Genomic DNA, 25103 nt, shown 5'->3' with positions numbered 1-25103 from the left:
AATTCAGTGGGGCAACTAAATAGAGCTTCCCAGCCAGAGGTCCCTGAAATGCAAGCAGCGAATTAAGTGTGAACACAATTGCAGCTTTAGAGTACTTACTTGGGGGTGGTCCTGCTTGAATGGCTCTGACTTTTGCAATTGCAAACTCGATTGCAAAACCTTTTTAATGAACTGTAAGCTCTAGGAGCCTTTTTTGGCTGAAGACTGGGCTTTTAAAATCTTTAAATAAATAACTGCACAGTACTTGCCTCAACCCCAATTGGGTGTAAATTCTGTTGAACTCAGTGGGTCATTCCTCTGTGTTAATAGGCATAAGATTACATTTCAGTAAATGCATTACTTGTTTTTCTAACTAGGTATTATTTCTAGCACTGGAACTTATTGGACAGCAGAATCTATGTGGATATAATACTGCATATTGGGAAGCAGATCTTGGTGTCTGGGAAGTAGAAGGTGTAAAACTTCAATGTACTTGGGTAGGTTAAGAATCAGAAATTTTGGGATCAAACAAGGTTAGATATCTCAACCTGAATTATGTGTTAAGACATGAAAGAGTGTTCATTCTTTAATTCACCTAGCAGCATCTTTGGAAAAGAATTCACTGTATTCAAACACACTTCAAACTGTTGTCTCCTAATAATAAGAAAAGAAAATTATACTCACAAACCAAGAAAAAAATGAAGAAGGTTTCTATTTTTTAATCAACTTTAATATGTCATTTGTAAACCTACTTTGCTGCAGTGACAATGACAATCATACTTGGCATATTTAATTGTTTGTCCTTTAGTAACTAAATGGGTTCCACTCAGTTTTTGAAAATCCTGAAAATGGAAGGAAAACGGTTACAGTTCAGATTTTCCTTCAACTTTAAGTCACTAAAGGTGATATCCAACTATGTTGCACGCAGAGTAGACCCAGTGAAATTAATGGAGTAACTTAACCCTGGTTATTTCAGTGGGTATACTCTGAGAAGGCCTAACAGTGCAATCGTACAAGCTTACTCAAAAGAGAAAGCCCCACTGTTTTCAATGGAACTTACTCCCAGGAAAATTACACAGGATTACAGACTTAATGTTATATCTCTCTCTGTTTATATAATTTTGATATGTAATGCTGAAAATTGCAACATGAGATTACAGATAATGATCCAAAGGAACTTAAAGTGCTTTGTTTTGTCTTATATAAACAGTCTTATGCCGTTAACAGAATTAAGTATGTTTTTGACTCTTCTATGGAAATCAGTGAAAGATAAGTGCTTAACTTTGGACTGTCTCCAATACAACTACACATAATATGCTATATTTTCTTAAAACATCTGAATAAAAATGATAATTCTTTATTTAAACATTTGCAGTCTGCCTTACACTAAAGCAAAGTAGTTTATGACAGTGCTGTTTGGGGAACAGATGGCATTAAAAACCTTAGTTGGCCTGATAAGGGACCAGCATTACCCTTCCAGGAGCAAAATTTGGACCCCGGTCTCCAGTTGCTGATCCTTATTTAGGGCAATATATCTTGACTTACCCCCTGAATCCACATTTTTGGGAAAAATGAAGACCACCCTTGCCTGTGGAAACATAAAGAAAGTGCTCACTTAATGCTTCCCCACTTGAAAATGTAACTTCTGGCCATGTAAGTTTGGGGAGTGAGACAGACAGCAGAGAGTAAAGTAACTGCCCAAGATTGAATCAATACCCACAAGTACACAAGGCTAACAGCACTGAGGACTAGATTAGATGTTACAGGCAAATGCAGGCAATATAATCTCAAATATTCTTTTTTAAACAGGAAACAGCAAGTGCAGAAGGTTCATTCCCCCTTCCTCTATTTTCCCTAGTCTGATTGTCCTCCTGGCAGCATCTTTTCCTGTTTATAACGGCTGTCATGGTACTGCTATGTGCAAGTATATGGCCACTATGGGTTTAATGGGCAACTTCAGGCAACATAATTGTAGGTGCATTTTTCATGAAATACATATGCACAGTAACAGAACAAATGCAGGCATATTATCCACCTGATAGTTGAAGCCTGAAATTTATGTGATGGTACTGGGACTCGACATGTTGGAAGGTATGCATAACTGTCCCAATACCCTCGTGAGCAAAAATTATGAGAATACGATTTTTTGTGCTCTGGAGGGCCCCCAAATATTAGCAGATGGGAGCTATAGTTAGGTGGTGGCCACATTTTATTATTTTATAAGAAGCACTTCAAGATTATGTTTACCTGTCTATGCAAGTTGTATGTAAAGGAAGACATTCGTAAGTTTGATAATAATGTGAGCACTTTCAGAACCCTCCTCTTCTTGAATGTGAAATATATATGAAGTTTACCTCAGCTTTCTGGTATTCATTTTGAACTTCTTAATTAAATCTTCCAAATCCTGGTTTCTTTTCTCTAAACTGCCAGTAAGAGACAATTTAACCGATTGGTACATTTGTTTCAGTTATATGCAGTATGTTCTCATATAATTTATCAAGATATAGGCTGTCACTGCAATGACGACTTGCAAACTGCTATTCCGGTCTGAAACACATTTACTTGGAAATAAGTCCAATTGATGTCAATGCAGTTTGCTTCCAAGAAAAATAAATAAATATTTTGAGACTCGGGATACAAATACACTTGAAAAAACCCAGACAGCTAAAGTTCTTGGTTTGTAGATAGATTTGCAATTTCACTTTTACAATCCAAAAAGAGTTTCTTCATATGCGTCTGAAATTTGTATCTGAAATAATAATGGAATTGTCATAATTTTGATTTCTAAGGGCTGAAAGCAACATCACATTTAAAAAATGATCACCCAGCAAACCCCAACATAAAATATAAACTACTGCACTAAATGTATGAAAACTCCAAATGTGTGCCTTGAAAGCCGGTCTACAGAAGAAGGTGTTGCAACACTTCCTGAAAGTCCTTTAGGTTCAAGTTTCAAATATTCCCCAAGAGAAGTGAATTTGGGACAGTCATAAGATCACCTCTACATGCCTTCGCTGTTTTGATTTAATGCTGCAGATTGTATATGTATAAAGTTCACTCCCCCCCCCCCCCAGACTCTTAATTTGCCTGTGACCATTCACAAAATACCTGACTTTGCCACTTTCTTCTGGGTAGGAAGAAATAAGCTTGAGTATACTGAAATTAACAAATAACTCCCATTTACTATTTACTATTTATTTATCAGTCAGCATTTGTATGTTTTCAGAGAACATAAACTTTTCAGGCAGTTTAACAAATAAATAAATATGGAAGCCACGTAAAGGCGAAATAAGGCACAAAGCCACAAAATCAAAAGCAGCATAAAGAAAACAGAAATGAAACCATATCCCCAAAATTAAAATACAGATTTAAAAACTGAGAGGCTCTTTCTCTGTCTTCTCTGGTTCTTTCTCTGTCATAAAGCGCCCTTAGTGTGGGACACTTTTGTGTGAGAGAAGGAACAGAGCAGGGATCTTTTTGTCACACAAAAGCACCTGAGGATGACGTGAAGAGTGACTCAGGACAGTTTGGCTAAGGGAAAGTCCTGAGGGACAATTATTCTGTCCATTATGTTTCTTCCCGTCACTCAATCCCAAAATCAATCCCTGGCCATTGCTAATGTGACTGCAGTCGCGCCTGGAGAGCGACCTTTGGCCCTCAGGCCTGAGGTTTCCAACCCTCCAATAAGGGGAAATGGCCTGCTTAATGCTGCTTCTTCCATTTTGTTTCCTCCTGACACTATCTGACACTTGTTTTCATCCCTGTGGGATTCCAGACCCCCGATTTGAGAGGTTAATAAAATTCCAAAACAGTGGCACAATTTAAAAAAAAGGGGGGGGGAGGAAGCATTGATCTATTTGTGGCTCTACTTTGGTGAAAAGCACCCCCTTCTTACGGAGGCTTCCTTACACATGGATGTCGTGCCATGCATCATTTGCCACTGAAAATAGCGGTGTGGTCAGGTGTGAACCTGGAACGGACTAAGCCCTGAGACTGAATCTGTAGGCTGCTTTCACACCAAAACAGCGCAAGTTAATTTGCAACCCCAGAGAACATTGAGCTGAACACACTTCCTCCTCAAGAAGCACAGCAGCTGTTTGATTTAGCTAGAGAGCAGTGACGCCACACGTCTCTCTCTGGTGGCTGCCAAAACTGTATCAAATGGGTGCAGCCATGTGCTTTAATATCAGCCCAGCATTTGGTTCAAGAGCTGCTAATCTGAAGTGGCTCTATGAAATACTGCAGTGCTAAAACACCTGATTCCACGCGGTCTAACCAAGTAACTGCATGAAACCAAGTACAAGATTTCATTTAGGTTTCACTCAGTTTTCCAAGTGCTGGAATTGTCTCTTGCTATGTGTTTCTGGAACATATACAACAGAAAAGAATCCAGCAGCAGTGGTATACCTACTCAGATATTTCTGAATTGGCTTGTTCAAGCCTTTTGTCAGCGCATTCAATAATTTCCTCATATGATGTCACCTTTTAAAATAAAATCAGAAAATGATTTAGCATAGTACAAAAGAGAACACAGCCAGTGAAATCTCAATTAAAGCACATTATCACATCTTTGATTGTATATGATATTTTATTAATTGTGATCTGCCTTGAGTACACTTGTAAATCCTGCCCTTTTGCAACATTATAGCAATACATAAATATCAGTATTATCACTGATCTATGGAACTTCATCCACATGAGCGTGGCATACAGAAATCAATTTTTTTAAAATCACTGCATATAATCCCAGTGAATCCACTGGGGTAATTAAATGAGTTAAATGGGCTGGAGGTGGATCTTACTGGTATGTTTACACTATCACTTTGCACTATGACAAGGGTGGCGCACATCTGATCCTGCAAGTGAACTGCATCTCTCCAAAAAGAGATTTTTTACAGCCTGCATCTTTGCCATTCTTTTTGTAATGAAAACAAGTTCTTTCCTTTTAAGTCACTTGCAACATTTTATTCTTTATTTTACTGCCAATAGATGGAGAGTTGCTTGCTCTTACTTCTGAAAACTCTGTAAGTAAAATCTTTGCAAAGTTAAGTGTCTGTGATTTATTCTAGCCTAGGCATTTTTTGTGGGGAATGTTTGTTCAAAGGTGGATGAAGCTAGGTGTAAATCTAACCAAGTTTCAATGTGTTTGGAGCTTTGTTTCAGGGATGTCAGTAGCTCAGTAAAGAGCTTCCAGACACGTCTGGCCATGGTTGGGAGCAGAATGCTGGACCAGATAAACCGAAAAGGATATATCAAGAACTCTGGCCAAAAGTTTCAATATAAGGAATAATTCCTACTCAAGAGTTGAAATGAAAAACGTGTGTATTCTGCTAAGAATAACAGTTTGAAGCTAGTAGTAGATTTAAACACAACGTATAAGTATGATAGTTTTAAAGTAATGGTAAGTTTGGATACAACGTTTAAGTGCAGAAATAATGTCGTTTCAAATATACAATGATATAGTACAAAGGTACATGAAATACCAGTGCACAACAATTGTTTTATACAAGTCTCAATAGCAGTCAAAACGAGTCCACATTATATAAAATTAGAATAAAGAATAAAGAATGAAGGATCAAATGGGGCCAAAAAGGAGTATCCGGAGTGTGAATCAGATGTACGGTTCAGTGGTGGTAACCAGGACAGGGCCCTGTTTCGGAGTACACGCCTTCTTCAGCTGGTAATATCAAAAAATATGTCAAGATAGATCAAGGTGCTTCAATCCATAGATAATAAATATAATAAATTATATACATTCTAAAGTATGTTAACACATATTATGATATTTGGTTCCATACCTCGGTTTTTTGACGACTATAAATCTGTTGGAAGTCTGTATCATTTAGTTCTTTTATGTTTCTATTTCGACATGCGTCTAGAAATAAGGATTTCCAAGAGTTATTATTTCCAGTCAAATTATTTGTGAAAAACGGACATCAGTTCAGTGTTTTCTCACCTTCCCTTACAAATGAAACTCCTATCAAACCTAACAATGATTGGAACACTTATCTAAATATTCTAAAAAGACAAACTAGATACAACCTACACGCCAGACTCATGGCCGATTACACTAAAGTTCAGAGGATACCCAGAGGATTACGCATTCAAAAAGCTCCAACTTTATTTTCCAATAATGAAGAATTTAAAATTAAATGGATGTCCATTCTAAATAGATGTTCTTTTGACCTGATGACTTTAATCACAGAATTTGCAATTAAAGAGACTGAACGTTTGGACAAAGAAGCTGTTGGAATCACTGAGGAATTACATAAACAATTTGATTTGGAGACGTTTGAATCTAAATTTAAACAATTACAAGTAGAACTTAAGAATTATTCGGATAATATAAAAATTGAGAAACTAAGGAAGTTTGAACGCGATCGTAGGGATTACGAATCAGATCACGTGTTCCCATGGATGCAGAAATCCATGAACACTAGTATTCAACCTAGATCAACAACTGAATTTTCATCCAGCAGTACTGAATCTTCCGAACAGAGCGACTCACAGGAACAAATTCCACATCGACAGATAAGACAACCCAGACAATTAAGACAATACGATTTACGTCCACACACCATTGATTATTCTAAACAACAGGGTTTTCCCAAGCGCCGCAATCAACAACGACGTCTTTAGTTGTAAATTTATCCAAACGCACACTAACCCATGAAGAAGAGAGAATTTTAAATCTCGGACTGGGATTTGTTCCCACACCTAAATATAATGCGTTCCAGACAAGGGTGGACATCTTCAAACTTGTACGTCTTGTTAAATTAAGGTGCCACTTTGGCAATTTTCAGACTACACCATCGCCATTCCGCGTTCACTCATCATTTAACCCGCATGTAGATAATGCCCGCCTGAATGCATTCTATCAGGTTTTACTAGAAGACATTAATAAAATAGAAAAGAGAAGACCACCTCCACACAAAAGGAATTTTACCGCAAAGGATAGAGAAATCATTGCTAGCCTTCAATCGGATGAGAATATTGTGATAAAACCAGCAGATAAGGGCGGAGCCATAGTCATTATGAATACTCAGGATTATACCGCAGAAGTAAATAGACAACTGCAAAATAGCAATTTTTATAAACCATTGCCCAAAGACCCTACTGACGACGTTTCCAGAATAATCAGGACCACCTTATCGGAAGGCATATCGTTTGGATACCTCGATAAGAAAACAACTGAATTTTTAGTCAATAAGTATCCACGTACCCCAGTATTTTATATACTTCCAAAAATTCACAAATCACTTGATGCTCCACCAGGCAGACCGATTGTCTCAGGTAATGACTCTCTTTTGGAACCCCTTTGTCAGTATATGGAACATTATTTGCATCCATTCGCCATCGACACTCCGTCTTATATTCTGGATACGAAAACATTTATTGGACACGTTGAGAACACTACCATACCAAAGGAGGCCTCCCTTGTCACCCTGGATGTCGAGTCGCTGTATACAAATGTCCCATTACCTGAAGTCAGGTCGATTATAGAAACTCTTTGGGATTCCAGACTCACGAGAGAACCTCCAACACATTTTTTGCTCGATATTCTGGACATCATTTTGGATTATAACTTTTTTCGTTATTTAAAACAGTTCTATCTGCAAATCAAAGGCGTAGCGATGGGCTCTGCCTGTGCCCCTTCTATTGCGAATATTTACATGATACACTTTGAAAAAACTTTCATCCTTCATGACAACAATCTTTTTAGATCCAAAATAATCAAATATTATCGGTTTATAGATGATTTGTTCTTCGTTATACAGGATCAAGACACAGCAACACAATTCCTCCAATGGATCAACGACCAAGATCCAAATATACGATTGTCTGGTACCATTCATGATACATCAGTTAATTTTCTGGATGTTACAGTCTTTAAAGATCATTCCCAACAACTTAAGATCCGCCCATACCATAAACCGACTGATCGAAATTCATTATTACACGCTTCATCCTTCCACGCTCCACATTTATTGAATAATCTACCGTATGGACAGTACTTAAGACTAAAAAGAAATGCATCGTCCCAACATGACTACAAAATAGCGGCCTACCAACTCACACAGTCCTTATTACAACGAGGATACACATCACGGACTCTTGCTGCGGCTCAAGATAGAGCGGAAATGAAAAACAGGAAAGATCTTCTTGTTATAAAAACCTCGGATAAACCTAGAGAGGATCGTATTTGCACATCACTGCAATTTACACCACATACTTCTAGCATTAAGAAACTCATATATAAACATTGGCATTTGTTATCCAACATCCCAGGATGTCAAAAACCACCTATAATTGGCCTAAAAAAACCCAAATCACTGAGGAATTATTTGGTGAAATCGGACCAACTTACATACCCGGAAGCATCAACTAAAGGCCATTACAAATGTGGTAGCTGCAATGTATGCAAATACGCACTACAAGTAAAGGAGTTCACCAACATACAGACTGGCTTCAAGTTTCAGATTGAACATTTTAGTAACTGTAACACGAAGAATAGCGTGTATGCATGGATATGCCCATGCCAAAAGATATATATAGGCAAAAGCACCAGACCAATTAAACTACGCATAAATGAACATCGATCACGGATCCGTAACAGAATACGAGAAGCCCCAATGGTGGAACATTACATACAACAAAAACACACGGAAGAGGATTTTGTCTTCTTTATTATTTGGAAACCAAAAGTAGATCTCTATACCAGGAGAAATATTGATAGACTATTGTTACAACAGGAAGCACGATATATTCATTTGTTTGAAACGATGTCCCCCAAGGGCTTGAATGAACGTCAAGACTACAGTTCTTTTCTCTAATAAACCACCATAGATGGCCTTGGACTTTAAATCCCTTCTCTGTTTACACCTTTAAGAAGGGAGAGCCTATCCTCCCTCTCCCACAGACACACATATAAGACAATGATTTCACTCCCTAATAGAAAACGCACAGAGAAACGCAAGAAAACTTGGATGCAATTATCTAAGGTGAGAAAACACTGAACTGATGTCCGTTTTTCACAAATAATTTGACTGGAAATAATAACTCTTGGAAATCCTTATTTCTAGACGCATGTCGAAATAGAAACATAAAAGAACTAAATGATACAGACTTCCAACAGATTTATAGTCGTCAAAAAACCGAGGTATGGAACCAAATATCATAATATGTGTTAACATACTTTAGAATGTATATAATTTATTATATTTATTATCTATGGATTGAAGCACCTTGATCTATCTTGACATATTTTTTGATATTACCAGCTGAAGAAGGCGTGTACTCCGAAACAGGGCCCTGTCCTGGTTACCACCACTGAACCGTACATCTGATTCACACTCCGGATACTCCTTTTTGGCCCCATTTGATCCTTCATTCTTTATTCTTTATTCTAATTTTATATAATGTGGACTCGTTTTGACTGCTATTGAGACTTGTATAAAACAATTGTTGTGCACTGGTATTTCATGTACCTTTGTACTATATCATTGTATATTTGAAACGACATTATTTCTGCACTTAAACGTTGTATCCAAACTTACCATTACTTTAAAACTATCATACTTATACGTTGTGTTTAAATCTACTACTAGCTTCAAACTGTTATTCTTAGCAGAATACACACGTTTTTCATTTCAACTCTTGAGTAGGAATTATTCCTTACATTGAAACTTTTGGCCAGAGTTCTTGATATATCCTTTTCAGTGTAGTTTCAACAAGAGGACCAGATAAACCTGCACCCAATCTAGCAATGGAGTTAGTACTACTGGAGATAGTACAACTCCAGATTACAGTTATTATGTTTTGAAAGTGAACTGAGTTTTTCAACCTTGTCAGAGTAACATCAGCTCGTGCTCATACCTTGCATGTCAAGCTGCCCAAGTCCTTCTGAAGCTCGACAATTTCTCCAGTGAGCTTCTTGCATACTTCTTCTTTGGATGCCAGATTAGCTTCCAGTGCTTTAATCTTTCCAAAGAAAGAATGTCTCATTAAAATTAATGGATATAACTTGGCCAGGTTGACTCATTTTAATGGGTCTACTCTGAGTAAAAGGTCATTGAATACCACCCATTATTTTTGTGTTCTCCAAAGTGCCCAGCACATTACTAGTGGTAGTCATGTTCAGCCATAGATTAAGCCTGTCAACACCAACTATTTTTCCTGGGATACATCCTGGGAACAGCTGGTACAATCGACACACCATCTCAGGAGTGTGCCCGTTTTTTTCCCTTGGGAAATGAATGCTTCTTCAATGAAGTAATGGACTAAGCCCCATACAAGCATGTGCTTATAGGGCAATTTGTTTTATCCAGAAACTATTTTGTGTGGAAGTGCCTCTAGAAGTGCACCCAGGAGCTATTCAAAGCAAGCTGCTCTTGGCTCTTTGCTTACAGAATCATAGAACTGTAGAGTTGAAAGGGACCCTGAGGATCATCTAGTCCAACCCCCTGCAAGGCAGGAATATACAGCTGTCCCACATGGGGATTAAACCCATGACCGTGGCGTTATCAGCTTCACACTCTAACCAGAGGAGCTATCCATTATGAGGGCTAATTCCTTTGTTGCTGTTTTGGGCTAAAACTGATCCCTTTCAACAACCATGAGGCGGCAACCATCAGGCATGTAACAGAATCAAGATTCCCACAGATGTCTTCTGAATACCTTCCAAGGATTTAGGTCTTGCCAACGATAACAGGAATCCCAGTTTTCTGGAAATGGAAGCAATTTCATGGAAATGATTCCTGAGCCCTCTTTCTCTCATAACTACTCACCTCAGCTTGGAGCTCATCAGTTTGCTTGTGGTATTCACTCAGTTTTGTTCTCAGAAGATCAGGCAGGTCTTTTCCATTTTCTGATTCCTCTTCGCCAGTTTCTGTAGCCTGTGAATAAATACCCATAGAGAACAAGGCATTAGCCTTTAACAGCATAACCCTAGTATGTTTACTTGTCCTGCTTACTTCCATTTGGCTTACTCCCTAATAAGTCTGTTTAGGAATGTATCCCATATTTGCTACTTTTCTTAGCAATAGCAGCCCTTTATTATTATACTGTATACATAGCAAGTCTACAGTATCTACCCCATGGTTAAGTCCCCCCAAGTAAGTATATAGGACTGCAGCCATATTAATGGAACTTCTTGTTTTAAAGTACAGTAATGCTCCATAATACACGAAATCCAATTCTCCTTCTGATTTTCTTTTAATTTCTGTTCTTTTTCATAATACTGAACTCACCTCAGTATCGGGGTCTTCAGACGCTTTCTCATTAATTATCAACTCCCTCATGGCTGCTATGTTTTCCTTGTGTTTCCTCAACTAAATATTTATAGTGATGAATTATAGGCAAGAGAGGGAAAGGGAAAATTGAACATATTTCATTCAGTTGTGTTTTGCTTCTCCCCAGACTTTCTTATATGCTATACATATATCCCAAAGCAAAACTGACATATTCAAGAAGTGGTAAATTTTATTCATGTTAAATCACTATCCATCTTGCTATGGCACATTAATTGATCCCAGCAGACTGCTCCTGTACTTGTGGCAGGGCAGGTAGTTCAGTTTATCGCTTATTTTGTAAGAAATATAAGGATTGATGGTTGAAATGTGTTGTTTTTGTCCGTATGACAGAACGCAGAGGATCCTTATGAAGTTCACCTGCCATTGCACAGCATTCTCATGAACAAGACTCAGACGTACAGACCAACCTCCCATCGAGAATAGCTGTATGTGCCCTGAATTCATAAGTGGTACTTTATGGATTTACCGTATATATTCTCTGTCGTATGCAGACCACAGAGCTTTTTCTCAGAACATAACTATCAATCTCAGAGTGGCTCCAAGGAGCACACCGCAGCCGTCGCTGCCATTGCTACAGTGGCAGCAGCAGCAGGTGATTTATTCCTTGGAAGCTGAATCTGCTGCCCTGGTGGATCCTGCTGCCTGAGGTGGTTGCCTCACATTACCTCATGAATGGGCCGGCCCTGCAGAGGGGGCATCTGGTGGAGGGCCTCGAGTGATGAACACAGGGTCCGGATATATTCAAGTTAGGGGAAGTATTCTGTTAGATATTGGGGTCTTGAGCCATATAGAGCTTTGCAGGTTAAAAATAACACTTTGCTCCTGTCAGCAGTCTTGCCGCTATATTCTGCCCCAGCTGCAGTTTCCAAGCTATCTTATAGTTTTATTATTCTTTATTAGATTTATATACCCTTCATCAAAATAACTGAGGGTGGTTCACAAAACAAAAATACAAAGTCTCACAATACAGCACGTTTAGAAGATAATTAGCTATTTTGACATGAGGGTTAAGGACGACAGGAGTGTTCTTACATATGCAAACACAAAAGCAGGATGTAACTGGGAGGGAAAACAACCAGTGCCCCTACCTCTATCTCCAAGCTTTTCTTTTTAAATAACAGGCGCTGCATTTTCCCCTTCACTTCAATAACAGTTTCACTTTCCGTGGAACACTCAGCAATCGCCTGATTATCTGTGTCCTATCAAACAACAGTGACATAAAACGAACATTGTTTAAACTCCAAATGGACGCCAATTAGTTTCCTAAGAATTAATGCATCACTTGTAATAAAGTGAATTTCTAAACATGATGGTTGTAGAGCAGCAATTCCCCGGCTATGTGCTGGAGAGGAAGCCGTTGTACTGTGAGAAAATGGTTTGCACGTTTCAAGAAATAAATCAATCCAAATAATTCAAGTTTGACCCCACAGGAAGCTGTTCTGCACACAAATCGCTCCCCTGGTCTTGCCTTCTTCCTGGTAGGAGACATGGCTAGATGCTCGCGCAGAAACAAACAAAATGGGCTCTTTTGAGTAAAGTGATTCTTACTCATAGACAGATGCCCATATGAACCTGCTCCTGCATTTACTGGACACATGAAGGAGCAGTGGGAATGCAACACTGACATTAACCAGAAGTGGGACATACATGTGTATGCCTGTATGCATGTTCAACTGGCCAGCTGTCCTGGACAATCATGGCTCACAATTGCACAGAGAAGCCCAACACAATTGGTCCTGCACAGGGTCCCTTTTTTCTTAATGCAGAAGACACAGCTGCTGGAGAGGCCTGGCCAGCAGGCATGTTAAGTTCAGGGGAGGCTAGCCAGTGAGGGCCTTCCTTGTTGTCCCCTCAAGCATTCACTGAATGCTTGAAGGAATTCGTAGGGATACCCCTTTAAAAAAAGAAGCCCTTTTGTGGGCAAGGATGAAGCGCAGCTCACAGTTTGAATCAGAGTTGAAGTTTAGGTAACAGGTAAAAACAACAACAGGGGAAAGCTTGTAAACATCACTGAAGACAGCAGGGAAATAAAAGGTGAGATTCAGAGAAAAGAAGGCACATTTCAGCCATTGCTTTCAACAGAAGAGTTTTATTGAGTAGTGAATTTGCTCCGTAGCAAACATTCTTAGGATGGCTTAACACATGCACAAAACCAAGGCAAGACTGGGTAGCCATTTCCATCAGGAAGAAGCAGCGAGCGGCCTTGTCTTTAGAAGGAAGGCGGTTGTTCTTCCCCCACTGCTTCTCAGAGTTGCTCACTCATCAGTTGTTTGATTCCTTAGCGTACTTCCAGACGTACTTGACCTGGCAATCCACATGTGGATTATGGTGATCCCCATTCTGACTACTGGCAGTCCAAACCAACGAGCAAGATATACACAACGGATACACCAACCATTATGCATAACCAGCAATGGCAACTCTAACCTTAACAGGTGAGAGTGAACCTCTTTGTAGAAGTACTTCTTCTCTCACTTTCTGTTTAGTGCTACCAGTGCTAGGGGAGGCGACTCTCTGGAAGCACTCAGAGGAGTTACATAGATCCACATAACCCGATGGAAAAGCACTTCCTATTTTCCACTGGTTCCTACGTGAGACCGAAGAATGTAGCCACATGTGAACCAGGGTGTATAATTCCTTGGAAGGAATCAGATTCATTGACTGCTGAGGCATGGGTGGTCTACCATGTAAGGAACACTATAGAGAAATCTATCTCCAACAGAACTCAAGAGTTGTTACTCAGTTTGCTTCGAGCTGTGATTCCATTCTTTTCAGAGCTGGAAAAAATTCTTACTCAGCAGGTTTAGAACAGGGATTTGATGTTTTCTGAAGTTTTTAAAAAAAAAAAATGGCAAAATGTCAGGATACACCCTGCCATTTGAATATGTCAGCAAAGACGCTAATAAGCAACTGATGCTCTGCATTAACAAATACTTCCCCTTGTTTAGTCCTGTGGGAAATGTGAATTGTGAAGACTTTCCCATACACTTGACTTCGATGCTCATGGAAATTTAATGTAATTTTAACGCAAGCTATTGCTTTGTGTACTACCGTATTTTTCGCTCTATAAGACGCACCAGACCACAAGACGCACCTAGTTTTGGGGGGAGGAAAACAAGGAGAAAAAAAAATCTGAATCCCAGAAGCCAGAACAGCAAGAGGGATCGCTGCGGCAGCTTCTGGGATAGCTGCGCAGCCTGCATTCGCTCCATAAGACACACACACATTTCCCCTTACTTTTTAGGAGGGAAAACGTGAGTCTTATAGAGCAAAATATACGGTATATAACTTTGCCTGTACTGCTGCAGGCAAAATAATATACAAGCGCACCCATGCCCAGTCCACACCAGAGATTATGCTACACATTTGAAGAACGTACCATACACTGCACTAACAAAGATACCTTGTCATGATTGCCTCTGCCTGCAAAGGTATTTTTTTCATAATAATGAGGGATGGAACCTTGGCATTTATGAAGCACAAAAAGTGGGTAGTACAATCATACCTTGGGTTCAATATGCTTCAGGTTGAGTGTTTTCAGGTTATGCTCTGCATTACTTCTGGGTTTCGCCGCTCGCACATGCACAGACGCTCAAAATGACATCATGCGCATGCGTGGAAGCGGCGAATCGCGACCTGCGCACGCGCAGACGCGGGTTGTGTTCACTTCAGGATGCGAACAGGGCTCTGGAACGGATCCCGTTCACATCCAGAGGTACCACTGTATAGAAAAAGGATGGGGAAACTCGCAAGTACACATGCAGACATTTAATTAAAACCTAAGTGTATACCTTGCTAGTTATTTGTTCAAAGTGCACCACTGGCCACGGAGAGAGCAGGAGGAGATAACTGGGTGTTTCCTATGTGATCCATAGGTGTCCAACTTTTTAAAATTGGGAGGCACATTTAAACGTACCACAATCACTGCGTAGGCACTATCCAAGGACTCAAGGAAGAGCACACAATAAAACACAAATGTGGTCAGTACTGTTTCTGTCTGATGTACTTGTGTGAACAAAATCATGGTTGATTTGGGCAGGCTACCCCTGCAGGCCACTGTTCAAGGCATTTTCCCTTCTGCCATTCTGTTTCCCACCCTCTCTGAACCCCTGCAACAAAACAAAACAACAAAAACAACAACCCAGACAGAGAATGCTGCACTTGCGTCATGTCTGATAGTTAATGATTTAGGAGCCAGAGAAGTGCTACTTCCTAAATAGTAGCATCCATGTGATCTGCCTACATAATGGTGATGGAAGAAAAGCTGGAGGGAAGGGAAACATAATAAAGACTGATTTGTTTTACTGGCAGAGTTGAAAGATCCTTTATTTCAATCTTGTTGGAAATATACAGTACAGTGTATACTGGGTGACGGGTTGTTCTGGATGGACCATAGAATTCATGTTTTAGGTGCTATCAAGGTGGCTATTGAAAAGGGCTGTGGTATTTTGCATTACCTGGCACGTAAGTAATCCTTCTGCAAGAGCCAGAAGACTGCAGATTTTTGACAAGAGGTGAGATGCTTTCTGGACATAAGGAGAATTGAAATGGTCTTCTTCACTGTGGAGATCTCTGATGGACAAAGCTGAATGCATTGACTTCATGTTCTGTTTTGACAGAGGATACAGTGAGGTACATTAGATTATAATAAAAGAAATGAGAAAACAGGTTGAACATAGAATATCGGCATTGTAAACCTATTAAAAAGCATTATGGAAGCAAAATATATTATGGGGTTTTGATTGCCTACAGCAGGCTTCCTCAACCTCAGCCCTCCAGATGTTTTGAGACTACAATTCCCATCATCCCTGACCACTGGTCCTGCTAGCTAGGGATCATGGGAGTTGTAGGCCAAAAACATCTGGAGGGCCAAAGTTGAGGAAGCCTGGCCTACAGCTATGGATGGGGAGCTTAAAACTTGTGTTTCCTCCTACCCTAAGTTCAATATTTTATTTAAAATAAACACAAGAACAAGAAAAAAATATATAAAGATCTCTGCAATAAGTATTTTTAATATAACAAGCTACTCCAAAATCATTGCCATCTTTTGTCCAACTGCCGCTTACTGTTCATAATTGTATGAACATTTCCAAAAGTACGTTTTGCTTAAAAGTAAATATTCCATGAGCTTAAAAAGACATTCCAGTTTAAATGCATGTTTGTGATTTTTTTTAAAGAGAAAATAGGCTAATATCTCATCCTTCCTTTTTTTTGGCTTTCTTTTAAAATGGAATGTACTTCTTACTACTTCCATTTGGAAAAGGGTGCAGTTTTGACAGAAACTGAAGGCTAAAAGCGCCCAACGTGCACTCAGACAAAAATTCAAAATAGCAATGATAAAGCTCAGGGGTGTTGCCCTTAATGGTATAAAACTGAGCATACCAAAAGAAACCTTCCCAGAATGTGCATGCTCCACTCGATTATTTCTTCTTTCTTTCTCAACTCTTCCCTCTTTAATCCAAGTTCATATCTGAGAATCTGGATCATTTGGGAATGCAGCTGCTCCTAATATGAAGAGAGTGCAAGAACATCAGCTTAGGTTATTTGAATATGCCTGAAAACAAACACTCATAATTTGTCAATCTTCACATTCAGAGTTACTGTTAGGAACCAAACTAGATGTGACCTGGGGGGGGGGGGGGGACCTCTTCCCTCCAGAGGAGAATAAAAGCAGGTTTGTGTTGTACCTGAATTTTCCCTATAGCCAACATCCTTCTATAATGTTTACTCACAACTAAGTCCCATTCTGTAAAGGTTCCTTTCCAATGTTATTTAAACATTTCCTGTTTTCTAGTCCCATTCATTTCATTGCCTTTTGTTGGTGACACTCAGGGAATTAAGTTATAAATAGTCTCTTGACTACTCTAAATTTAGTTTCTGATCCTGGAGTGGGGAAGGCTTTAATTTCCCTGCACTGGAATAATGAGAGGAAATCAGTAATTAACCTTTCTCTTGTGACACTGTGGCCATTCAGACATGTTAAAGGGGGCGATTCATGACTGACCTAGGCAATTAACAGGAAGCAATTAAGTACAACAAACAGATACAAAACTGTTAAGTTAAGGTACAAGAACTCTGAAGAATTTTTTTAATATGCTTTGACCAACTACCCGCATTAACGCTGCAATTGCATTTGATTAAAAAACCCAAAAAGATCAGATCTGGGAAGGAAAACCAAGGACGGTGCAGAAAACACTGGACTGCAATCATAGCTGGATAATAATGGCAACATTAATTGGATCTCTGTGAGTGAACAAAGGATGGTAATTCCATAGGAAAGGGCTGGCGTGGAAGCATCTGTAATTTTGAGCTAAGAGCAAATCAAGACCATCAACATTTTGGAATACCTACTTCTCATATTTGCAGTGTACTTCCACTAGCCCTGACCCTGTAACAGGAACAAGATGGAGCAGGGAATCTTGCCACAGGGAATGGAGTGAGAAAGAGAAAGCATACTTTAAAAGTATGTGCAAACCTTTACAAACACACACACAAAAACTACGTGCTACTCAATGATTTCAAGATAGCCTTGTATACCTTCAGCGTTTGTGGCTCTGTAATTTGTCTGCATTGCTCTTTCCACCTGGCAGACTCCAGCTGCAAGAAGCGGTTCTCCTCTCTGTTCTTTGCCATCTCCTCCTGCAGCCCGCTCGTCTCTGTTCTGAATGCACAGACCTGCTGTTGCATTTGCTCCATCTCGGCCCGCTCCTTCTCAAATTCCGCCTGCAGGAGTTTAATCTGAGCAAGCAGCATATTGTACCTGCAGCCCAGTCCCTCTCTTTCTGCCAGCCTCTCGTCCTTCTGCCTCTGCAGTTCTGCCTCCAAGGACAAGGAACGCTTCTGAGCGTCCTCGCTTTCTCCCCTCAGTTTGTGCAGAGCCGACATGGTGCTGCTGGCTTCACGCTCCAATTTTTGTACGGCGCGATTCAGTTCTTGTATCTCTTGCTCTTTCTTGCGAAGAGTGCAGTCCAGCTCCTTACACTGAGCCATATATTTGACCTTCTCTTCTACCTCTGCCTGGTGCTTTTCTTGAAGAACTCTGTAGTCTGCACTGAGCTTTTCCAACTGCAGCGCCAGAGCTTTCTTCTCAGGCCCAAAGTCCTGGAGATCATCCTTAGTGTTTCCTGAAGCTCCCATCATGCACTTTGGGCACCCCTCTGCCTCTTCCTTCTTCCCTGTGACTTTGCCCATTGCTTCTATGAGATCAGCAGTGTTCTCCTTCATCTTCCTGATGGTGTCAATGAAGTTGTGGTTCATGAAAAAGTCCACCTCCTGCTCTTTAAACCTTTTCTCCAAAGAAACATCACAATGATAAAGGTCCATTACTTGGATCTGTTGCCTCTTTTGGCCTTGCTCTAGTGCCTGGATGATTTTGTTCAAATCCGTATCTCCTTCCTCAAGAAGGAGTTTCTCAATTTCTTTGGTCTTCTCAGAAAATAGACTGCCATACTGAAGACCCAAGATATGGGGCAGGTGCTTCTGCTGGTCCAGTTCTAAGTCCTTAATGACCTTGCTGAAGTCCATATCGCCTTCTTGAAGCAGCAACTGCTTTGGACTAAATTCCAGGGTGTTCCAGAGATTATCTGAAGCTCCATAAGGACTCAAGCAGCAGCTCTTTGTTGAATGGGTTGAGGAAAGAGCTTTGTCGCCTCTGTCCCCTTGTGTAACTTCTTCTGCCACGAAGGAGGACTTCTCTGAATGGAGAGGTGAAGGCTCAGCGTTATGCTCTCCTTCAGACACATTTTCAACCTGTATTAACACAGATCACGTGATAAGCAAATATTTAAATCAAAACGTCACAGGTGAAAAGTAATTTCTATGAGATCTGCTTTCTGTAACAAGCGGACTGATGTACTGTAAACTGTTGTAGAAGCTACTTGCCCTCACACACTCCTTAGTTTCGTCTACCAAGGTATGCAAGCTGGGCAATTGTACAGATTGTTTGTGGTGGACATGATCTAAAGTCCAACAGATTCATACTTAATTTCTTGGCAGTGCCTTAGTACTAAAAGTTGCTTCACACATGTTTTACATATCATAATTTAACCTGGGATGGGGAATGTTTCTTCTCTGGGTGCTTGCTGCCTTGACTTACAACACAGGAAGGTGTTTTGCAGAGTCAGTCTATGAATCCATTTAGCACAGTTTTGTCTACTCCGACTGTCAATGGCTCATCAAGGTTTCAAAGGTACTTCTTTCTGAGCCCTGCTTCCTGACATCCTTTTGCAGGGGGGATTTTAAGTGGGATTGAAACTGAGAATTTCTGAATGCAAATCATCCCTTCTGCTATTAAACTACAGCCACAACCCAATCATGTGTACATGACTCCACCGAAAGCCATAACATTTGATGTGATCATCTGTGGGGTCACATCAGCTATTGCTCACTCGTACTTCCAAGTCATCAAGTGATGAACGTCAATATAGAACCAATTCTCATTTAAATTAGATCAAACTATGATTCTTTATTTTTTATACTGATGAAGCTGATTGATGCATTATGATAGTACGGCCACTTCTCATGGTTGCTTTTTCTATGATCAATTCTACAATATTTATTATGCTATAAATTTTAAAATCTTACATTTTCTGGTATAAGTATGCTATCGTCCACTTTCTCTTCGCTGATACAACACGCTATATTGCTCTTGAGACGTTCTTTTAAATGTCTGTTTGACTGCACCAGAGTGCGAATGTAATCTAGGTTTTCATCCACAGCATTTGGCAAAACCGTGAGCTCAGAGTCCTGGAAATCTTTTGTTGATTCGTTGTGGTGCCCAGTTTCCATCTGTCAACAAGAGGGATTCAAAGCTGGTTCATTGTATCGGAATGAAAATATACTACTACAGTGGTACCTCGGGTTAAGTACTTAATTCGTTCCAGAGGTCCGTTCTTAACCTGAAACTGTTCTTAACCTGAAGCACCACTTTAGCTAATGGGGCCTCCTGCTGCCGCGATTTCTGTTCTCATTCTGAAGCAAAGTTCGTAACCCGAGGTACTACTTCTGGGTTAGCGGAACCTGAAACGTCTGTAACATGAAACGTCTGTAACCTGAAGCGTATGTAACACGAGGTACCACTGTACAACCATATCTTTGCCAGACACAAAGCTCTAAGTCAAAAAATTTAGTCAAACCTCGGTTTTCAAACGTCTCGGCTGCCAAACAATTTGGAAGCTGAACGCTGAAAACCCAGAAGTGAATGCTTCTCTTTTCAAATGCGCTTCAGAAGTCAAACGGCTTCCGCAGCAGCACATTTTTCATTTTCACCATTCACTTTGCCGGCAGCCCTTTGATTTTTGAACGTTCCGGAACAGATTTCGTTTGAAAACCGAGGTTCCACTGTATGTACATCCCGTATTTCTCATTATAAAAGATCATAGAAAGAGTACAGGGCTTGGACCTCCTGGAAATCTGACAGCATTCTTCGAAAAGGGTAGTTAGGCTATCTACTTTTTTGGACTTAAGAATTGACACCACCATCCTTCCCATCTACAGCCCAGCTAAAGGAAGGCGCACCGTATTTCCTTCATCTGATGCTTTTTCAATCGCATTTGAGCCATTCCATTGGACAATTAAGTCTTCATTAGCCGCACACACATCTGTCTTCAGTAAAGAACCTGTGGGCTGTGTGAGAAAACTTGACACAATGGGCGATTCCTTAACAATGCAGTCCAATAAGGACTCTTCCATGATAGGCACATCTGATGTTTCCACCAGTAACTCCTCTGCTTGCATGGCATTTTCGGTTGTGACTTCCTGTGAATCTTCTGGATCAGATTCTTCCCCCGTTCTGTACCATTCCTCCGGCCAACTCTGCATCCTGCACTGTTGCTCTGATTCTCCTTGGTCCAATAATCCCTCGTTGCATTCCTTCCACTCAGTGATAAAAGAGGAATCTTTCATTATAGGGCAAGTTCTTAGCGTGCTCAATGGCGACATTTGTTTCTCTGAAGCATCTTCAAAATCTGCCCGATTAAAACAAAAAACACCGTCAAATTCACTGAGAGAACTGGTGGTACGTTTCAGGTGTGCAGGATTAAAGGTGGTTCTCCTGCTCTCTGTAAGGCAGGTTCTAAAGTGAGACAGCAGTTTGAAATCCTCAATACAGTGATTTAATCCGATTTTGCCTCTCATCTTTTTGGGGGACCCCATTTGTGACATTTTTTATTTAAAAAAAAAATAGTGCTAGGTTGAGCAATGTGGACTAGTAACAAACTACTGAGGCTTTGCAGTGCTAGTGCCTCTTTAATTAGAAGCTTTTTCACAGCTTGTACAATTGTAATTATTTCCTTTCAGGAAAGGATGCAGCATAACTGAATTGTCCTTAAAAGCTAAAGGTACCCCTGCCCGTATGGGCCAGTCTTGACAGACTCTAGGGTTGTGCGCTCATCTCACTCTATAGGCCGGGAGCCAGCGCTGTCCGCAGACACTTCCGGGTCACATGGCCAGCGTTACAAGCTGCATCTGGCGAGCCAGCGCAGCACACGGAACGCCATTTACCTTCCCGCTGGTAAGCGGTCCCTATTTATCTACTTGCACCCGGGGGTGCTTTCGAACTGCTAGGTTGGCAGGCGCTGGGACCGAACGACGGGAGCGCACCCCGCCGCAGGGATTTGAACCGCCGACCATGCGATCGGCAAGTCCTAGGCGCTGAGGTTTTACCCACAGCGCCACCCGCGTCCCGAATTGTCCTTAATTGGCCTTTAACTGCTCTATTTGCTTTCCCTGCCAAAGAAGGATAATTATTGGTTTTCTCTTTGGAGCCAAAACAATTGCTTTTTTTAATTCAACTTTTTATGAGCTAAACTGATGGGCACTTAAGGGGCAATTAAGAGACTACTCTGGAAGACTTCTAAAATATAGGACACTATAGCAGGATCTTGGTTGTGAGGAGATATATTGCCAAGTAAGACGGTGGTATTATTTGGGTTGCCAACAGCAATCTTACATTAAATGCTCAAGCTACTCTTGCCAATAGGAGGACTATCTTAACAGAGCAATGCTTTGCAATCATTTTTGAGACAGTATAGTTCAGCACTGTGGTACATATCAGGAATTTTTACATGACCAAGCCTCACCTCTTGTATTAGCCATGCTAATAATCACTGTCATGTATAAAAGAATATTTCCATAACCAAAAGTGCTCATGTACCTGCTGTGTCGTGTGAAAGAAGGGATCAGGCTAGACATTCAAGAGTTCAAGCACCTATTGCTTCATTTGATATAGCTAAAAAAAGGCACATACCATATGTGAAATCTTCAAACATCAGCTCAGAATGATGGTCTTCTTTGTAGAGTGTGCAGTCAAGTCCACTTTTCCTCACTGAATCCTGCACTTCATTCTGGAATAATTATTTTTTAAAGAGTCATCAATAACCTTTGCAACTGACACGAGGTTTAGGACATCAGGACCTCAACAGCAATAAAATGAGCTGCCCTTGAAAACTGTTCAGAATCTTCCAACTAGTTCATAATGCACTGACCAAATTTTTAAAAAAAAACTTTATTAAATCATACACACGCATATACACTTACATAAAATAGCATAATGCATACATAATAAATATATATAATAAAAAAACAATGGCAGAAGTTGAGAGTAAAGCGGATGTGAAGAGTCACTGAGAGGAAAAATAGCGGCAGTTTTAAACAATGGCAGAGGTTTGGGTAGAGGGAGCAGGGTGTGACACTGAGGGGAGTGTGGAAGCTTGAAACAGAGTTTGAGTACAGCAAGAAAGAAGATGCTGTTCTGCATTATCCTTTCGCTGTCAGCTTCTGAGTTGTACTCGTCTCTGCTATTTCTACTGGTTAAAAGTTATTTGTTTTTCAAACCAAACCAAACCCAGCGTTCCATCCCTGCTTTACTCAAACCTCTGTTGTTGTTTAAAACCACCATTTTCATCTCAGTGAACCTTCACCAGGGGCGAATGAAGGCGTCGTGACACCCAGGGTGGGGCGTCGCTATGTACGACGCATGCGCCGTACGTAGCGACGCCGCAGATGCGCTGTACATAGCAGTTTGCCGACGGCAGCACTCCAGCGCCGTACGGACGGTGCCAGGATCCTCTGTAGTGGCGACAGAGGGTTCCCACCGCCGTCCGTACGGCACTCAAGCGGTGCCAGTGGCAAACCGCTATGTACAGCACATGTGTGGCGTCACTATGTACAGCGCATGCGTGCAATGCCGCACATGCGCTGTACGTAACGGTTTGCCGCCGGTGCTGGGATCCTCTGCTCGCAGCTGCAGTCGCGAATGGAGGGTCCTCCACATGTGACGGCACGATGGCTGCTCGTGCCCCCGCGGGGTGCCTTCTTGTCACCCCCGCAGACATGGCACCCAGGGTGCACCACCCCCTGTTGCAACGCCACTGGCCTTCACCCCGCTTTACTCAAACTTGAGACCTGCTCAGTTGGTTTTCGTACATGTGCCCCCCCCCGTCTCCTCTCCTCATAGACTTCTAGCATATCAAGGGCAATAATGGTGGCTACAGCCCAAACAACTACATTCCTAAGCTGCCAAGAGAGAGTACAAGTGATGATTCAAAGAGCATATACTTGGGAGATCTCTGAAGCTGTGCTGCAGCTTTCTAGGTCCAAATAAATGTTGCTGGTGGAAACAGGGTTTACTGCTTCACTCATGATAGTTAAAGACTCCCAGGTGCAAAAAGAAATCCTCCTCTGATGTGCCAATTCCTAAAGAAACATAAGATTATTTTCAGTACCTTAGACACGGTTAAAGCATCACACGCAGCCTAAAACCTATGCATGTCTACTAAGGCATAAAACAAAGCAGAGGCGATTTTACGATTGCACAACGGTTCATTCGCACTGGGCTGCGCCACCACAACAATGCAGGACAGGCAGAAGTAATTAGAAATCAACCAAAGCAAAGGTCTAAATGCCAAGTTGCTCACAGTTTTCCGGATCCATGGAGATCGCCCCAGGTTTCCCCCAGAGGAGGCTGCAACTTGCTTCCTCGATGCCCCGATCTCCTCTGAAGGGGCTGTTGACAGTTTCTTGTTCGTAAAAGCGCACGTGGCCAAAGGCGCGCCTACGTCACAAAGAATCTTAAGCCCCCGCAGCCGCTCCATTTGCAAAGAGGAGCGCGCAGTTTTAAGAATAAACACCGCATTTCTCTCGCCGGGCATAATGTATGCAAGCGCAACCCGATCCTCCTTATGCTTCCTTGGAAGTCCTTAAGTTAGGCTCCCACCCCCCATGTGTAAAGTGTGCAAACGGACCTACTGAATTCCGAGAAAACGTGGAAAGGATCAAGTTGTCAGTTCCGGAAAAATAACGAAGCATGGGATCCCTTGCCAGTCCCTGCGCTCAGACGAGCCGCCTAGGATCGACACAGGGCTTTGGGTGCCGAGAAAGGGTAGAGACCGACCATAGCGGAATAATAAGAACATAAAGCGAGCCTGTTGGATCAATGGCGCATCTAAGTCCAACACTCTGGTCTCATAGTGGCCAAGTGGATGCCTGCGGCAAACCTGCAAGCAGTCGGCCAGCAGTCTAAGGTTGTTGTTGTTCCGCCTTTCATCAAAAGATTTCAGGGCGGTTGCAATCCCAACCCCATTTACCCGGGAGTAAGCCCCACTAAATTCGCCCTGGCTGACGGATTCCGAGCAGACACGGGCAGAAAAATTCTTGAGTTCAGAAAACAAATTAAAAGATTCAACCCGGAGCCGGACTGGGTCTTATCAGAGCGCGCATCTTCCTAACTCCGGGTGCGTTTGCTGCATCGAAGCGCATCTTGCGCAAATGGTTCAGGGGCTATGCGATGCGCGCGTCCGCCCGGCTCTCCATCCA

General features: G+C 41.3%; 1 protein-coding gene and 1 long non-coding RNA gene across 4 annotated transcripts; both read right to left on the bottom strand.

The window, feature by feature from the left end:
• Positions 1 to 687: 687 nt before the first annotated feature.
• CAGE1 (cancer antigen 1) lies at positions 688 to 25015 on the bottom strand. 3 transcript variants are annotated; one of them, XM_081014679.1, is made up of 16 exons: positions 24875 to 25015; positions 23847 to 23984; positions 22537 to 22633; positions 20808 to 21256; positions 19875 to 20078; positions 17829 to 19040; positions 16674 to 16796; positions 15749 to 15898; positions 12380 to 12490; positions 11229 to 11309; positions 10767 to 10874; positions 9856 to 9960; positions 4391 to 4461; positions 2334 to 2402; positions 1525 to 1567; positions 688 to 821 (listed from the first exon to the last, which is right to left on the bottom strand). In XM_081014679.1, the coding sequence occupies exons 2-16, from the start codon at positions 23928 to 23930 to the stop codon at positions 708 to 710; spliced, it is 3021 nt and encodes a 1006-aa protein (XP_080870805.1). In that variant the 5' UTR covers positions 23931 to 23984; positions 24875 to 25015; the 3' UTR covers positions 688 to 707. The 3 variants fall into 3 exon arrangements, with proteins under 3 accessions (XP_080870805.1, XP_080870803.1, XP_080870804.1); XM_081014677.1 differs by lacking the exon at positions 24875 to 25015 and adding an exon at positions 24206 to 24755; XM_081014678.1 differs by lacking the exons at positions 9856 to 9960; positions 24875 to 25015 and adding an exon at positions 24206 to 24756.
• LOC308482184 lies at positions 2520 to 4384 on the bottom strand. The gene is made up of 2 exons (XR_013989125.1): positions 4274 to 4384; positions 2520 to 4235 (listed from the first exon to the last, which is right to left on the bottom strand). It is a non-coding gene; the product is annotated as an uncharacterized lncRNA (long non-coding RNA).
• Positions 25016 to 25103: the final 88 nt, after the last annotated feature.

This window comes from Podarcis pityusensis (genome assembly GCF_964106645.2).
Source record: "Podarcis pityusensis genome assembly, chromosome: 7".
NCBI lineage: Eukaryota > Metazoa > Chordata > Lepidosauria > Squamata > Lacertidae > Podarcis > Podarcis pityusensis.
This window is presented reverse-complemented; position numbering and strand designations above follow the sequence as displayed.

What these genes read in the sequence shown, in the direction of transcription:
- CAGE1 (XM_081014677.1), bottom strand. Translation starts at nt 24,439, where the DNA reads ATGCCCGGCGAGAGAAATGCGGTGTTTATTCTTAAAACTGCGCGCTCC. An exon ending in GCATACTTATACCAGAAAAT is followed by an intron (nt 19,041 to 19,874) that starts GTAAGATTTTAA and finishes GTGTTAATACAG; the next exon opens with GTTGAAAATGTGTCTGAAGG. An exon ending in CAGAGCCACAAACGCTGAAG is followed by an intron (nt 16,797 to 17,828) that starts GTATACAAGGCT and finishes TCTTCATATTAG; the next exon opens with GAGCAGCTGCATTCCCAAAT.